At 43.8% G+C, this 17072-nt stretch overlaps 1 protein-coding gene across 2 annotated transcripts in view; it reads left to right on the top strand.

Annotated features, from left to right (window-relative positions):
- The window catches only part of GHRH (growth hormone releasing hormone), a 54604-nt gene extending 38115 nt beyond the window's left edge, over positions 1 to 16489 (top strand). Inside the window, exons 3-5 of one of the 2 annotated variants that reach the window (XM_085614562.1) lie at positions 4664 to 4768; positions 16198 to 16329; positions 16420 to 16489. In XM_085614562.1, coding sequence (XP_085470688.1) covers positions 4664 to 4768; positions 16198 to 16329; positions 16420 to 16489 — 307 coding nt within the window. Of the gene's footprint in view, positions 1 to 4663; positions 4769 to 16194; positions 16330 to 16419 lie in introns of both variants that reach the window. The other variant, XM_085614561.1, reaches the window with a different exon arrangement.
- The last annotated feature ends 583 nt before the right edge of the window (positions 16490 to 17072 follow it).

The following is a 17072-nucleotide window of genomic DNA, read 5'->3' as shown; positions in this document are numbered from 1 at the left end:
CCTGCATCAAATTTTAAAATGCTAAAATAAACACAAAATCGAAACCCTCCACAAAGGGCAAGCAGAATATTGAATGAAATTTGCACACAATGTGTAATTTCTACAATTTACACATTTTACACTGATTAGCCTGGGTCATTTAGATGCATGCAAAGCTTTGTATTGGAGGGTGTGCCTCGAATGCAAATTTGATACATGACCTTGATTACTTCCCTTTGCACTGTGGCACGATGCTTAGCTTCACATTAAAATAACATTTTAAGTGCAAGCATGACTGATGATATCATTGGAGCACAACACTTTCTGTGAAATTCGTGCACGGCTGCACTGCAATTGTTTTGACAATCTGACCTGAGAGTTCAAAAAATGTGCCTGTTAGTAATCAGTGACAAGTTCAGCAGTTATCTGAAAAGATATTGCTTCATCATGGACTCGATGGCAGTGGAAGATTAATGCATGTCACTTCCACTGGCATAGATGATGCCAGTCTGATGACACTGTGGGTGCATGGGGTAGGCTGTGGTGCACCATAAGGAACACAGTCAGAAGAGGGAAGAGATGGGGCCTAAGCTACCCAACTTTAGATCCATTGAATCCGTTTTGAGTCCTAACCTTGGCTCAATATCCTATAGGCCTGGGCAAATCGTTTAATCTCACCATGCCTAAAAATATTAATGTGCAATGTAACCTGGTCCCAAGTAAGAAAACTCAAATGCCTTCGAGCCAAATTCACGCTATTAGAAAAAAAAATAAAGGTTGGAGAAGGTTTCACACATGTCTCATCTCGGTTGAAGGAAGAAATACGAGAATAAGGATTTTTACCAAGAAACTATAATCCTTCTGAAGGGAATTTGACAAAGTTCTGTAACCTTTTGTGGGATCAAGGGAGAGGCTCAGATGTAGTGTCAGTGATATGGCAGGTTGCCTTGACAACAATAATCAAATTCACTGACATCCATGCAGCAGAATGTTTTAGGCAAGACTTCATAGAATTAGAATAGATCTCATGATGGTGAAGAGATTTACTAAAGCTGGAATGATCTTTGTGAAATCTTTGGTAGAGGAGCGACTACCCTCAGGCAACACTGTGATGCTGAAGCACAGATGTCCCTGCCTCCTTCTAGAGTCAGCAGAGCTGAGATTAGTTGGAAAATGGCACCCGGTATCTGGCACTCTTCAGGTTTGCCCTTTGGGGTTATAGTTATGAACATAAAGGGGGATATCTACCCAAATGGTGGGTGGGGGGGGGGTCCAGAAATGGATGGTACCCTTCTAATTAGCCTTACTGACCTTCAAATTATGCGATACGTCACCTACTACTTATAGAGAACTCTATAAATTGAGCATAGGTAGGCAAACCTTGGTCTTGCATCTACCTCAGTCAACGTCGCTGGATCGCTGACCTTAACGCCCTCAACTGTCCGCTCACTCTCTCCAACTCGGCAAAATCCCTAGGCTTCATCCTGGACAAAAATTTGGCACTAAAGGACCATATCAATAAAGCTGCCAAAGGAGCTCTTTTCACTCTTAAACACATCAAAGAAATCAAACCCTTTATCCCTCAAGACGACTTCAAAGGGGTCGTTCAATCACTAGGCATCTCTAAACTTGATTACGGCAACGCTATTCTCACTGGAGCCCCCAAAGCTCACCTGGCCCCCCTCAGAGCCATGCTCAACATGGCTGCCAGGCTTATTACCATTTGCAAACGGTTTGATCACATCTCGCCCTCCCTCAAATCCCTTAAATGGTTCCCCATTGAAGGAAGATGCATCTACAAGACTGCCTGCATCACCCATAAAGCTCTTCACTCTCAATCTCTGATTTACTTAACAAATAAACTCAAAAGAGCGGGCTGCACCAGACTGATGAGAAGCTCCAATGCTCTTCTCCTTGTTCCCCCACTACTAAAAAAGAAATCCACCCAGACTCGCTCCTTCTCAGGAAATGCGCCTAGCATTTGGAATGCCCTCCCGAGGGACCTTCGCTGCAACCCATCCTACCTTGGATTCAAAAGAGACCTAACTCGTAATCTCCTCAATAAGTACTGGAGTCCATAATTCTTTCAGATCCTGTTATCTATGGATCTCCTGTATCGGTCTTCTTTCAGCTAACCTGTGGATCTTTCATTTGCCCTGTATTCTCCCTACTGTTTTTCTCCTGCCCTTGATCTCCTTGGTCGCTCATGTACTACGTCAGCTCTCGTTACATTGCTGTAAATTTCTTTTGGCGTTCTCCCCTGTTTTCTTGTTAACTTGTTTTGACCTTTCCTCACGTTCCCCGTCCCTCTTATCACTACAAATGTTTCCTTGTTATATTTTATTGTGTGCTCCTAGGTTATACCTCCTGTATTTTATTTAACTGTATATAACCATCGAATCCTAAGATTTTTGCCGTTCTCCTAATTCAATGGTATGATTCAATGTTCTTGTTTGCATTTTGCATGTAGGTATTGTTTTATTGATATTTGCCTTGCTTCTGCTCCACTCTGATACCTCTGGGTCTAGCCAGCACTATATAAATCCTTGAATAAATAAATAAATAAACATCAAAGTGAAATTTCAACAACCTATTTACAAAGGTGGAGGTTTTGGACCAAGTACAGGGTCCAGTAGCGGCCCGTGGAGAGAGTGCTGCGGGGCGGGGAGGGGCAGGGTGGGGCTAGTAAACTACAGAATACAGCCGAACGGAGGTAAGTAAACAAATAAATAAAATAAACAAAACGGATTTCATTGCACGCGCTACTTTGCCAAATCGATGCAGCGTGCGCAACGAAATTCGTTTTATTTATTTGTTTACTTACCTCCGTTCGGCCGTCTTCCGTAGTTTACTACCCCCCACCCTGCTCCTCCCCCACCCCACCGCCCCGCAGCACTCCCTCCACGGGCCGCTAATGGCAGGGTCCTTAAAAATAGAAGGAGGTTAAGTTAGGCTAGGCAGTGGAAAATTGTCAGTCATATGGAGCACTTTTAGAGGTCAGACCACAACTTCGACAAAACAGATACTAACAGAAGAATTTGAAACACAGAATCCAAACAAATCCCAGACTCGAAGGAAATGAAAATTAAAAGACAAGGCATGAAGGCTCATTCAGTATTGGAACTGAAACAGGTTCCTGGCCAGGTGATGTGCAGGTAAAGGATTTAAGGATTAAAACCACAAAGAAGGTTGTGTGGGAAGCAATATATGCAGAGTGTTTTACACCTTCTCAAATCAATTTTCTCACTGTCCATTTAAAGTCCCTCCAAAAGTTCTGGATAGAAAATACACAAAATCAACACTGCTAACAAGGGTGGAACAAACATTACAGCAGCAGGGTCACTGATACTGGAGCCCAGGGGTCTTAGGTGCCACTCCAACCACAATTGCGGTTTGCTGCTCATGCATGCTAGTTTTAAGTAACCCTGCACGGTGAACTCTGCTCTATTTGCGAAGTTTTCTGCACTCCTTTGAGGGATTGTTCACCTCCCAGCGAGATTTTTCCTTGCTCGCGCTCGCCAAGGTCTAGTTGGCAAGCGAGGAAAATCAATCTCCTAGCGAGATTTCTCAACGCGGGCTGTCGGATTTCTCAATGTGAGTGGTCATGACTCCTCGCATTGAGAAATCGTCCTTTTGTGTTGAGAAACCTTCCGTTCGTGTTGAGAAAGCTGCAGCTCAAGTAGACAATCTACTCAAGCAGCAGAAAGGAAGCTGAGCCCACTTGCGCTGCACATGGTGCCGTTCGCAATGATTTTACAACACAGGACAAACACCCGGAGCTCAAAATCACCACGAATGGCATGACCCTAACTCACTTCGCCGCTCTCGGAACTTCGCGTAGCGCAGCACAGGATTTTAGCACTTCGCGGAGTTCCGCATAGCGGAACTCTGCAAACTTCGCCCAGGCCTGGTTTTAGGGCCCAATACCCCTTTGCTACTTGAGTGACCCCCTAGAACTATAGAATATTTTTTTTGTTAGGAATTCTCTCTTAATCCATTTTGTCCAATACTCTTTGACCAGTTTGTGAATCTATGTCTAAAACGGTAGTCCTTTTACTGGCATGTTCATGCTATTTAACATCTTCAAAGTGAAATGTGTGCTTTCGACATCTTATTAGCAAGATGAAGCATTATTTAATTTTCTCTTAGAAAACACCAAACAAATGATGGGTGCAATCAAAATAGTAAGTAAATAGATCTGCACCCATATCAGTGCTCCTCGTATGGGTGCGGATTTAATACTTTTCGGAATTCACGAACTCTCACATTAGCCTTCATGGAAAGCTCTGCCAGGTGCAGAATTCCTGGCATACTATTGGGAATGTCGTGGCATAGTCCTCGGCCTATTTCCACCATGTGTAAATTTACACAGCATAAATTTAAGAACTGAGAAAATGGAGCCCAATATGCAAATGCACATTTTTGTCTTTTCTTTTTGTTTATTCTATGATAAAACATGTTTTCCCTTGGACAAATAGCATTTCTTCCTTGTTTAGAGGTGAACCTGAAAATGAGTAATCCGCGTCTTTGGTGGAATAAATTATCCAACTAGGTCCAGAGTGGTAAGGGGGTCTGTTCTAAGTTTATGAATGCTCACAAATGTAAGTTTTTCAAAACTGCGGGGCTTGCTTTGGAGGTTCAAGTATAACACAAAGACGGTAAGCCTGCTTCTTGTTGCTTCCAGGGCAGAACGGCATGCGGACGCCATCTTTACCAACACATACAGGAAGTTCCTGGGTCAGATTTCGGCCAGGAAATTTTTACAAACGATTATGGGAAAACGGCTCGGGTAAGTAATTGCCTTTACTTATCCACTACTGAAATACATCCAGTCTCTATTCCCCTTTAAATTACATAGGTAATGTCATCTAATTGGACATCCTTTCAGTCTGCTCCAAAACAGATTCAACAACTAAAATCCTGCAGACACAAGCACAAACATCTTTTGCATTGTGAACATAATTTAGCATACCATGCACAACCATTAAATACAATGTAATAATTGGCATAAAATAGCAGGATACTAAACTTTGGTAACATCCTTTATGATGGATACATATATTCCAGCCGATTCATTTTGTGAGCCTATCCCAGGCTCAAGATTGGAATTGACATTTATTTCATAACATTACCTGGTGCTCCATTTCCTGTCTGGGAAATGCAAGGCTGCACAGGAAGCGATCAAGCTCGCCCTATATATTGCTGCAAAAAACGTTCTGGGTCACAAAAGGAATCTTCAAGAAACAGTATACAATATGAATGGCCTTATTGTTAAGAAAAATGGAGCTTCCTAATGACAAAGTGCTGTTTTGCCTGGGACTCTGAACCCTGCTGCACAGAAGCTGGCAAAATCCACACCAGTGATCTATTTTGTTTCTAATATAAAGGTATGAATAGACTTCTTTAATGTTTTAGCATTCCCCCGCCTCTTGAAGGAGATGAGAGTGAGTGTAAAATATTCCTTTTCAAGGGGTTTTCCTGGTCAGTAACAGGCATAGTCCAAGGGTCTGCATGAATTAGTGGAAACCACAGCACACTGTTGTACAAGTAGATATTACCTCCATTTATTATGGGTATAATCTAGAAGTACCATGTTACCATCCGCCTCCCCATTTAACTACATCTACAAATGTTAAGTTATGGCACGGCTAATAGATGCCACTTTTAATTGGACATGTTTTGACTCATTTATGTCAATATTCCCAAGCACATATGGTTGGTTCTGTTTCTATCTGGGGATGTGTTGGACGCAGGACGACAGGACTTTTGATAGTAGCAGGCCATGTTAGTCTCTTACAGCATGTAATAGTAAGGATTTTTTTTTTATATCTTTAGATTGAAGTTGCAGGGTTTTATGAGTAACAAAATGTAGTGCTATCGGTACTTTACACCTCCCTGGATGTCTCCTAGCCTGAAAGGCGGGCAACGCTGGGGTCAAATACTCTAGCCATCCATCGAGGCAAATTGCTGTGAAATATCCCCTGAAAAACGTACTTAATATAGTCGCAGTTTGGGGGTGTTCCTGTCTTGTATATCACAGGACACATACATATTCACTCATGTATTCATTCACTTTAAGTGCACAAAAAGCAATGGAAGGAATTCCTCAATTTTTCATTTTAATCTCGTCTGTGCAACAGGAACCACCCAAATGTAAGTCAGTTCTTCCACTGGTCCAAAGGGGCAGTTGGGATAAACTTTGTAAGCACCGTCCCCTCTGAATAGGAACCCAGGCAAATGTACGCCAGTTCCAGCCTAGTTGAGCCTCATCAGTGAGTGCAGCTGGAGTTGTGCAGTGCCATTTTTATGAAGTTTTGACTCATTCCTGCCTTGTACGATATGCCCACAGAGACATGTAATTGCTTCTATTGGGTAGCTTGTTGAATGAATTATGTGAAGACTTGTGCATTTGGCATGAATTTCCTCTCTTTTGCAGACATAAATGAGTGAACATTGTGTGTTTTACCCCTAACTTGAAGATTTCAGTTGGATCCGGGAAACAAATCCACTCTTGTCAAAAATCATTGGAAGACACTGGGGGCCATATATATATATATATTTATTTTTTTACGCAACGCAGCAACACAACTTGCTGAGGAGCAGCAGCTCCTCCGTTAGGGTGGAGAAGCGTCACTCTGATGCAGCGGAGTTTACCAGCTCTACTCATTCATACACACAACACACATTTGGGCCCATATACATTCATACACACAATGAGCTGGCAAATTTCCACTGGTCATCAATTTTATTTTACCCTAGGAAACCTTTACAGCAGTATTCTTAACATACCTGTCTCCTGAGTAAATGTACATGCAATAAGATCTAGTAGTAGATTAGAATAGGGAGGAAAGACAATAATGCATTTAACTTTAATTTGAAAGAACCACAGACTCAGGGAAAGTTTAAATGTTTATCTTAATTAATAATTTTGTGAGTCAAATCAAGATACACATGGATGGACCAGAAACCTCCATCCAGCAAATTGCACAGTTAGCTTATAATCAGTTTGCATTAATAAATTCTTACAATGACAGCACCTGAGGAGAGAAAGAACAGAGAGCTAGTACGGAGCATTTACCCTACAGATATCTTTACCTAGAATGGTGTGAGGACCCCGACATTAGAGTGTCACAGTTTCGGGATGGGAAAAGTGACCTCTTCTAGTGTAACGCCAGCGTTGCACCCCTCTCTGGTGCTACTCTGTCCGGTTCAGGTACGTCCGGACCCTTCCCTGGATGTATCTCCTCGGTTGTTCCGCGAATTTCCCTAGTGTAAGATTCTTCAGTCAGGTTGCAGCAAAATCGGGCAGCATCTCAGCACAGCATCAGCATCTCAGCATCAAGTGTGTCTAACTATCTATACCTACCTCTTGTTATACCAAATTCAAGTATATGCTCCACCCCAAATGTTTCAATTCCATTCACCCGTAATTTGATTGGGCCAAGCAGTGGGGAGAGGACATCACACCATACCAAGTGCAATATTTTTCTTAAGTCTATTGTCTAAATCCCCACCCTTTAATTTTAATACCCACAAACTTTATTCCCACAATCATTTCGTATTATGATCGATACATTTAAGGTACAATGTAGCTGGGTCTTCCTTTCGTAGGGTCAGGAGTTTACTTTCTCATGTCCTTGCTGGGTTTGGGCAGTCCGTCAAATGACTTCATTGACTTGAGAGCAAAGATGTAGGGCGCATGCATGGTTGCCACAAAGGATGAGGACATCAGTCACCCTCCAAGGCCCAAATGCGAACTATTAATAAAGTCAGAGAGAAACATGTTAGAATACAAATTTAAATGAATTCACTGTATACCACTTACTTCTACTCTAACCCCATTTACTTAATAAATCTTTCGCATTAATAGCTTAGTAGAACTTGCATGGGTTAGTTTCAGCTCGGCATGCGCATTAGTATGTTTCTTTGAAGCGGCCATATTAGAAGCTATTGCGCAGCTGCAAAGATTTCCCCCCAAGCGACAGAAGAACGTCACACCACGTGATTTGGTAGGCGCATGCGCAAAAGATTTCCCGCGTTTTAGTGGCCATTTTTAGGACACTCGAGTTACTTATTAAGACAGCACATAGACAAGCTTCCCCTAGATATGGTTATATAAAATGTGGTGCAAAATTAGTACTGTAGGAGAGTGGCATCGACTGCATAGTTGCCCCCAACTTTTTGCTGATGTTTTGACTGTTTTTTGACTCTAGACCGGCTGTGGCCCTGCTATCCAGGACCCCAGACTATCTGCTTCCTCTCTAAACTAATATGAGTACCCTAAGTACATACCAATTGCATACTGAGGACACCCTATGAGCCCCTTGTAGATGGTACCCTAGGTACCCAGGGCATAGGTCCCTCAGAGGCCTACCAGGGGCTGCAGCACTTATTGTGCCACCCCTGGGACAGCCATACAAACTGACACCACCAGACCACTACTGTAGTCTGGGTAAGGTGGTGCTTGCACCCCTTACAGGGATATAGGTATCCTGTATCCCACTTAAATACAACACATATATCCTCATAGGTCACCCCTAAGGCAGGCCTTGCTAATCCTACAAGGCAGGGTGCTGAGATATGTGTGAGGGGGAACCCTTACCTGAGTAGGGCCCCTCTGCAACTTTCGTTAAAACTATTGCGAGGTTCTTTGTAGTGCAGCCATACCATATACTCTTAACCGCATAATAAGTAATCGCGATAGCGTGATAACTTGAGAGTGACTGCACAGAACCATGTCATGTTTGGTGTCAAACATCGTGAAATCATACCCCCAATCCAGCCATGGGAATAAGGACATGATTCCCCCCTGCTAGAAGGGTGACATGGTAAAAGCGGCAGATTTTAGACACCAATTTAAGAGCACACGAAGTACAAAATGGATGCTACCCGCCACCAACACGACTCTGGCTGCCAGTTGCTGGGCAGAACTCCAGCCACGGCGGCAGGACAATAGGGATCTTGTTGCAGGGAAGTGTCCCAACCTCCCCAGACAGGGTATGTGGATTGGAACTGGGTGGGTGCACCATAGGATGCCTTTCAAACTTGCACATAGGCTTCTCCAGTGCCTACTTCTGCATACACCGCCTCAAACCGGTTCAGGGGCAACCTGTCCCCTACCCAGGCGGGAAACACACAAAGGGGAGAGGGTGTAGCCACTCTTTCCCGCCTGAACTCCCATTGGTGGGCTCTGATTCAGACACTCCCCTAATCCCTGGATAAAGGTGGGTGCAGGGTCCCCAGAGCTTCAGATTAATCGTGGACGAGAACTTTGCTTCAAAGACTTGAAACTTCGACGAGCTGCCGCTCAGCTGAATGAAGAAATCTCCCTTGGGGTAAAGGAGTTACCCCCCTGCTTGGCAGGCACCTGAAACACTGCAAGTGACCCGGTTGGAACTCCGCTGCTCCTATGGACAACGAAGACTTCTGCCTACCCTGAGGTGGGTTCCCAAGCATCCCAGAGGCCAGTGAGTGTGCACAGCAGAGCTGAGCACCGTGGACCCCGTGGGTGCCAAGATACCCAATACCCCAGGACACCAGCCACCTCTTGCCCAGCACACGACCCCGACGAGTGGGGAAGTTGTGCTTTGGCCCATCATTGAGCCATCCTCTCAGCATCATCTGTGCCAAAGATCGACACCCCAGCCGGCTCCGGCGACCCGTGGGCCCATCTTTACGCACGCCAAATTGCTGCCTCCCGCGGTCCCTTGTCTCTCAACAGGGGGGCCCTAGCGGAGGTCAATCTTCACTTCCAAGGGCTGCCCTGGTTGCTCCAGGCCTGCTCTACAGTCTTCTTGCTGGAGACCTCGCTCAGACCTCATGGGTCTGCACCGTAGCTGTTTCTTGCTTCTTGCGTGGGTTGCGGTTGCCAAGGCTTAGTGGATCCAATCCGGACACTAACACCGCAGCGGCCTTCATCCTTCATGGGACAGTCGCTCTCAAGCAGCTGGCCTTCCTTGAAGCCTCTTGGACGCCGTGGCTGCTGATCCAAGCTACCCGTCTTCAACCTGGAAGCACCCGACATTGAAGGTCTCTTTCTCCTGAGGCCCCTGGTCACTGGCTAGTGACCCAGACTCTGTCCCCTCTGCTTTCAGGTCCTTTTCTTCAAGATCTACATCTTCAATCTGCACGACATCAACGACGCTTCATGCCAGCAGCTGTTCTTCACCTTTTTTCCATTGAAAACGACCTATGCACCCGGCTTCCCTGGGGCAGGTAACAGTGGTACCTCGGTACTGTCGTGGGTGTGGGCCCTCCAAGAGCTTAACTTAAAACTCCTGAACTCGAACTCCTGCTAGAAGTGTCTAGATTCTTGCAATTTCCAACCGCGACATTCTCCATAGGGTTTAATAGGGATCCTCACTACCTTGGGTGGTTTCGTAAGGGAACAGCGATCCTAAGTGCCCTAGGCACTGTCTGCAGAACTGTTGTGGTTCTTATACCACTTTTTTAATATATGGTTTGGTCCCCCCCTGGGGCCTTGTGATTCCAGTGCTATTTATTGTAACTATAAATGCTTTATTGAATTGTATCTTTATCTCCAGCCTCATAAAGCTGCTAGTGGGATTTGTTCTTAGAATAAATACATATATTTTGAATATATACCTGTGTGCACTACTCTTTCATTTGGTCATTCAAGAGGTTATCCATGGTAAAACAATAAGCTTAACACTCCTTAAAGACTTAGCCTGAAGGCTGCTCTCCACAGTTACCACTAGGATAGCTTTCTTTAAAGGTTGTCTTTTATCCTATCACCTTAACCTCTTCCATGCTCATGACGTCTGAGAAGTTGGCCTGGCATATGCTGTCCACTAGTTATAGGGGACACCTTGTACCAGTCCAATTCGATTCTTAGCCTCTTCGCTGCGGCGCAAATTCCGCCGCAGTGCTGACATTCCATTCCTGGGCGTGGTCATGACGTCTCCCGGCCGTCGTCAGCACACGCCCATCGCGACTCATGACGGCCGGGAGACGTCATGACCACGCCCAGGAATGGAATGTCAGCACTGCGGCAGAATTAGCGCCGCAGCGAAGAGGCTAAGAGTCGAGTTGGACTGGTACAAGGTGTCCCCTATAACTAGTGGACAGCATATGCCAGGCCAACTTCTCACAAGTACTCACGGACAGATTGGTTATGTTATTATAGGTTATTCGAGAGGATTGCACACAAGCAAGTTTCTTTAGATGTGAAACCTTGCTCCATCAGCTCCGCCTGCCACAAGCGCAGCAGGTACACACATTAATAAAATGGTAAAAAATACCATTTCATTTTAGTCACAAGCACACGCTGTTACAACGTGAGGGCAGGGGCAGGGCTGATTTGTGCAATTGCACTATTGCTGCAGCCCCTGTCAGTGCACATGTTAGTTTCGCCAGCTGCCTACAACCAGCCAATCTGACATTCGCACTTTCCCCAGCTCAATCCCAGCGCTGAGAAACAGCCGAGTGATTCCCGCCACACGTCCCCAGATGAAAAAGGAGTACTGGGTTAGCCTGCTCCAAACAATCCAGTTGGAATCACATTGAACGAGAAGGGAGGCAGTCCTTCCCTTTCTTGCTACCTGCTGGAGTCACCAGAGAGAAGAACAACACCGAACATGGCTCTGTGCAACATATTTTGTGAGTTTTTTTGGGCATCATGCCCTACCATATTTTAATGATGCCGGCCGCCACTGTTGCTGAGCTGCGATATGTGAAAGGGAGAGTGCAGGCATGTATCATATCTATCAGGATATAGTGCATTCCTCTCCTCTGCCGATGCTGGCAAAATTGTTGAACTGGTTAAGAGGGGTCCCCCATATATGATATACTTGGTTGATATTTAGTTCCATTCCCTCTCCCCTAGGCTATTCCTAGCCAAGTGTGTGGGCTATTGTTTCTTTTGGGAAGTGTGTAATAAGGCAAGATGATAGGTCATTTACAACCATCATTTGATTTTTAGTAATTTCTGAGTGTCAACAAAAACAAGTTATGACGGTTTAAGTGCACTGTCCCGAATCTGACTGATGGAGGTGACCTGTTGCACTGGGTTAGAACGAGGCAATTGGTATTTTAATAAGGGTACTGTATAGGTTATTTAAAGAATGAATAATGTGATTACAGCACTTATTGAATCTTAGATGATGAAGTGATTCATATTGTTTTATTTTAATGAGTTTATGCCTATTTGTTATGGTTTTAATTAACTATACAATAACATTACTTATTACTCACTGTCCAGAGTATCAAAAAGTAGCTTACTGCTGGTGTGGAGGAGAAGCACTGCAATTTCAGGAAATAAAATGTCAATGTTTAATTTATAAAAAATGTAGGCTAGAGCATTTGGGGAAAATGGTCTCAAATATGAGTTATTCCTGAAACAAGTTGTGCACACACCTTGTCACTGCACAACTGGTTTGTGAACAGATTGTAAACCCCACTGCCTATATTTACACAACAGAGGAGAGTGGTTGTGGCTTTATCTTTAAAGAATGACATCCCTGGAAAAAGGCTGTACACAGGAGGCTGTAGTCCACAGTGACTGTGTGAGGCACTCTGAAGGTCCTGTGTTCTGATGGCCAGCAACTGGATGCACTGCATGTTTAATGGGTATGTCCTACAGTGGAAGAGTGAAGGCAACATGCTCTGGGTTCTGATGGTAAGGGTGCTGGACTGAGGCTATGGACAAAGGCCACATTATGTGCTCGGTGCCTGCTGTACACATCTGACTGCTATGAACAATAGCTTCTGCAACTCTGGGTGGAAAGTGGCTGAAGGCAGAGGGCTCAAGGCACCCAGAGTTCAATCAGTTAACCACTATTAAATTACTCTAACAGACCAACAGTGGTCAATATGGATGCACTATGATGGGAAAGATGTGATGAGCTTATGTGGGGTAATCTCTCTTTCTTCACCTGAAGGTGAGCAAGGAAAAAGCTTCCTTTTTGTTTAGTTACCCTCACACACCCTAGTGGTGTCATGCTTCATCATCGGGTCACCCCGACGCCTAAAAGTCGGGGTGGGCTCAACCACAGTGTTGGGAGCTCTTGAAAGAAGTGTATGACCCGGGGGGCTGAAAGATTAAAATACCTCAGACAGATCCCCGGTATCCCTTTATTTTTGGGTCTGCCTGGGTTAGTAAAACAAAAAGAATTTGGGTCTTATTGGAAGTCTTATGGTCCTAAGACCCTAGTGCCAACATGTTTCAGTCCATTAGTGGCCATAAAGGTCCAGGACTTTCTTCAGGGCAAAGTAGGCCTCCCTAGGGGACAGGAAGAAGGGGGGGTTCCCTATCCTGCGCGTCGTACAAGGGCAGAGTAGCTACTCCTTGTGTTAATGATTGATTATTTATCAATCATGCGTCATCCTCCATCTGACAAGAGAAGAACAAACGACAAAGAAACAAACAACATACATTTGTACGATATCATAATAGTATTTCCATAATGCTGTGTCCCATAACGCGTGCTTTGGAAAAAGACCAAAAACCACAAGTGCCAAATTGTGTCTATGAGATAGTGGTGTTCAATTCTTTCCAGACGTGTACCACTCATATCCGTATCTGTACATAATATTGCTACGTGACAGATGATTAGTGTGGTGGCGAATTTGCTCATATCCTGACAATAAATTCTTGCCAGTTGGTCTATATATTCTCAGTAAAATAACTCTATACCTCGCTCTCACTCATCACTCACACCGTGCTTGTGAATAAAACATAGTCACTGATCATTATCTCTCCTTACAAAGGGTTGTGCAGGAAACATCAATAAAAACTTCCTTACCCAAGTTCTGGAGGGTTTCTGTGTCTCGAGAAACCGTAATGCATCTAGGGGTAGCTCTATAGTCAAACCCTAATATAATGGCCCCGAATCGGTAAGGGAAATGCAAGAGAGCAGTGTAAGGGGTATTACTCTGAATCGCGTCTATATTCCCATGTGTTCCCCGTGTGGGGAAACACGATCATACAGAGACATCCGTGCACACGCCCGTCACTTACTTCATCAAGAGTCCTTCCCCGCCTGTAAACCTATTTGGCTTCGGTTCCCGGCTTTCGCGTTGGTGGTGCGATAGTAATGGGTTTTTGTACTTCCGTATTATTCGTTATACTGATTGGTTGGCGCTTGTTGGCGTGCACAGTGTGACGTAATGACGAACATAACGTCAACAGGGAATCATGGGAATTGTAGTATCCAATGAAATCGGCATGATTAACTGGTTACGATTAATGCCGATAGAAAGCTATATTATCACTGTCTCCATGTGTCCGTATTTTTAAGTAACCATAGGCGATAAACCACGGGGATAATCATTCATTCTTACGCATAGTTCATCCATTCATTGCTAAGCGCTAGTGGAATGATGCGTGATCACATGACAGACACCGTATTTAGGTTAAGGAGTCATGGGAAATGTAGTGTGTTTGCAATGCCAGCGTGAAAGTTACATAGGAAAGATCGCTGGTACGTGGATTAATGTATCATAGCCCTCATCAATGTATATATCCACATCAAATTATTTATGATATACTCTTCACAACTGTTTCTGGAAGAATTTTCTATTATAAAGTACACACAACCCTTTATGAATGGTATATTAGGGTTTTTTTAAAAAGGTTTTTGTTTAAGGGAGTGTATCTAATATTTTAATATCATAATGCGCGTAGATATAACCTGATCATATGCATACGTTTGATAATGGATCAGTGGTGTAATAAAGATCACAGTATATTCGGAGATGCTTAGAAAGGGCATTATGATTATATGACCATATGTTTATGTTCCCAAACTGGAGATTGTTAGTGTGAATATCACATTATTGGGATACACCATAATGCACAGATATAGCTCATGACTATGGGTGAATTATTTTATCTTTTAGACAACTCATTGTCCATACTATATTCTGCTTGATACACTTGCACTGCTCCCACAAATAAATCTGAGGATCCCAAGTTAATTTGTAGCCTCCAATTTCAAATCACTTCACATTTTCAGAACATTTTAAAATTTTCAATTCAACATTTTGCTTCTTTATTTATATAAACTTTATTGATCTGAGCCTGAGTAGGCTTTGTGGTCCCCAGTCCACAGGTTGAGGACCACTGATCGAATGTAACTCTCTACCATATGTTTGTAAAACACTTTCACACGAGCACCGAAATACTGCACTATACAAAAGATTTTGATAACTCATAAGCATCAATACACTTGGGGCCTGATTTTCAAAAGATACATGCAACGCAGCTCAGCACCCAAAGTGGCTGCACTGTGTTGCATGACAGAGAGGGAGCAGAAGAGCGCTGTATCTACAGAGATATGTCTCTCTCCTACCCTCTCCCTAGTGCCGGCGCTGATTTCAGCTGCCGAGCACCACACACACACCTTAGCACCATAGCGCTAATGATTGTGTGAGTCTAGCATAGGTTTTGTACAGGAAGGGTACACTTCCTGTACAAAATACTAGACCTAGACAAAGTTTAAAAGCGTTTCCCACTTTGTATGTGTGCTGCAAAATGCAGCACGCTTGCAAAGTCAGAAAATAAAGGAGAAATAAAAACATTTCTCCTGTTAGCGCCTTTTTTGAAGTGCCGTTAACTTCTGGCGCTAAACCTGTCTACAATTGTTTCTAGGTAGGGTTTTGCGTCGAAAGGCATGGGTGGTTGCAGGGGTAATTTCCATGTATCCCCCATGTAACACCTCCTTGGCGCTAAGTAACACAAAGCAGTGCTTTGCACTACTTTTAGGGTACTTTCCAGTCCAAAACAAGTTTTGCGCTGGAAAGTAAACTCCCCAAAAAGATTTTATGCTGGTTACCGTCACTTTTGTGACACTAACACAGCCCAAAATGTTTGAAAAATCTACCCCTAAATGTATTGACAATTGCATTATTAAAATGACATTAATGCCAAATGTCTATTTGACAGTATTGGAGAATGATATAGGCCTATTTAATTGGGGAGAGGATGTAGCCTTATGGCTAGATTGGTCGACCTTGCACCTGGGGAACCAGGTTCAAGTCTCGGCAAGGACGCTCAACATCCTGTGATTCTGGGCAAATCACTTAATCTCGCCGTGCCTAACAAAAATGAATGTGTTCATCTGTAACAAAACTGGTGCTCATGTAAAGCGCTCTGATACCCCGGGTCTAGTTTGCGCTATATAAAACTCTAAAAAAATAAAATGTCACCAATCTACCTTTCTGACCCATCTATTTCCTTTTTCCACATGTCTGGAGCAGGCAGGGGGTCCAAGGTGGAGGCAGGCAGGAGGTTCTGACCAGGCGCCAGCTGGACAGCATATCGATGGACAGACACTTCCACAAGCAAATGGCCATGAAGAATGTCTTAGCTGCCATTCTGAGTAACCTCAGGTAGAAGAAGAGCTGAAGACCCAGGGAGGTGAGAGGAAGACCCATCGGGTGACCGATTATCTAACACTATGTCTGTTTCCTTCCAACTAGCATGCAAGACATCAACAGTGACCCCAAAGGAGACTACACTCCCAGTTTGTCAGGACTCCTTCATCTTTAATAAAGGTACGCATACTATTCAAGAGGCTTCCTATATTCTGTGTACTTGATGTGTATCATTAATGGTGTGATTATATGTGAAGATGAAGACAAAACTAAGTATATTTTTAGGTCTGGCAAGAAAGGGTGTTCTCTCATTTCAACAGGTTTGGTGTAAATTAATCACAAAGGGGTCTCCTGGGAAGAGCTCTATATAGGGAGTGCTGTTAAGCAACACTTCTAGCAGATAGGTTTTCTCACTTTAAGCCTACACTAACCAAAAGATACAATCAGTGCTGCGTTTTCAGTCTGTCTGGGCTTCTAGCTTTAGAAGAAATTGATGCAACCAGTGGGCATGACAAAAATAAATGTATGAAGGCAGAGTCAAACTAATTAACTTTGTAAATGCTTGCTTTTTGTTGTTGTCTTCTAATCAGCCATCTATGACTAATCGCTCATAAAAACTACCATGGAAAGCCAAAGGACCGTGAAAGGATCATTATGGCAAGTTCTGAGTCTTAATGACTCAACCTTCCAACTGTATAGCCTCCACTGAATTCACTCTTATAACAGATCTGAGGAACGTGGTTGCTCGAAGTCCAAGA

Source organism: Triturus cristatus, chromosome 7 (genome assembly GCF_964204655.1).
Source record: "Triturus cristatus chromosome 7, aTriCri1.1, whole genome shotgun sequence".
NCBI classification, from domain to species: domain Eukaryota; kingdom Metazoa; phylum Chordata; class Amphibia; order Caudata; family Salamandridae; genus Triturus; species Triturus cristatus.
Note: the sequence above shows the minus strand (reverse complement) of the source record. Positions and strands in the feature narration are given on the sequence as shown.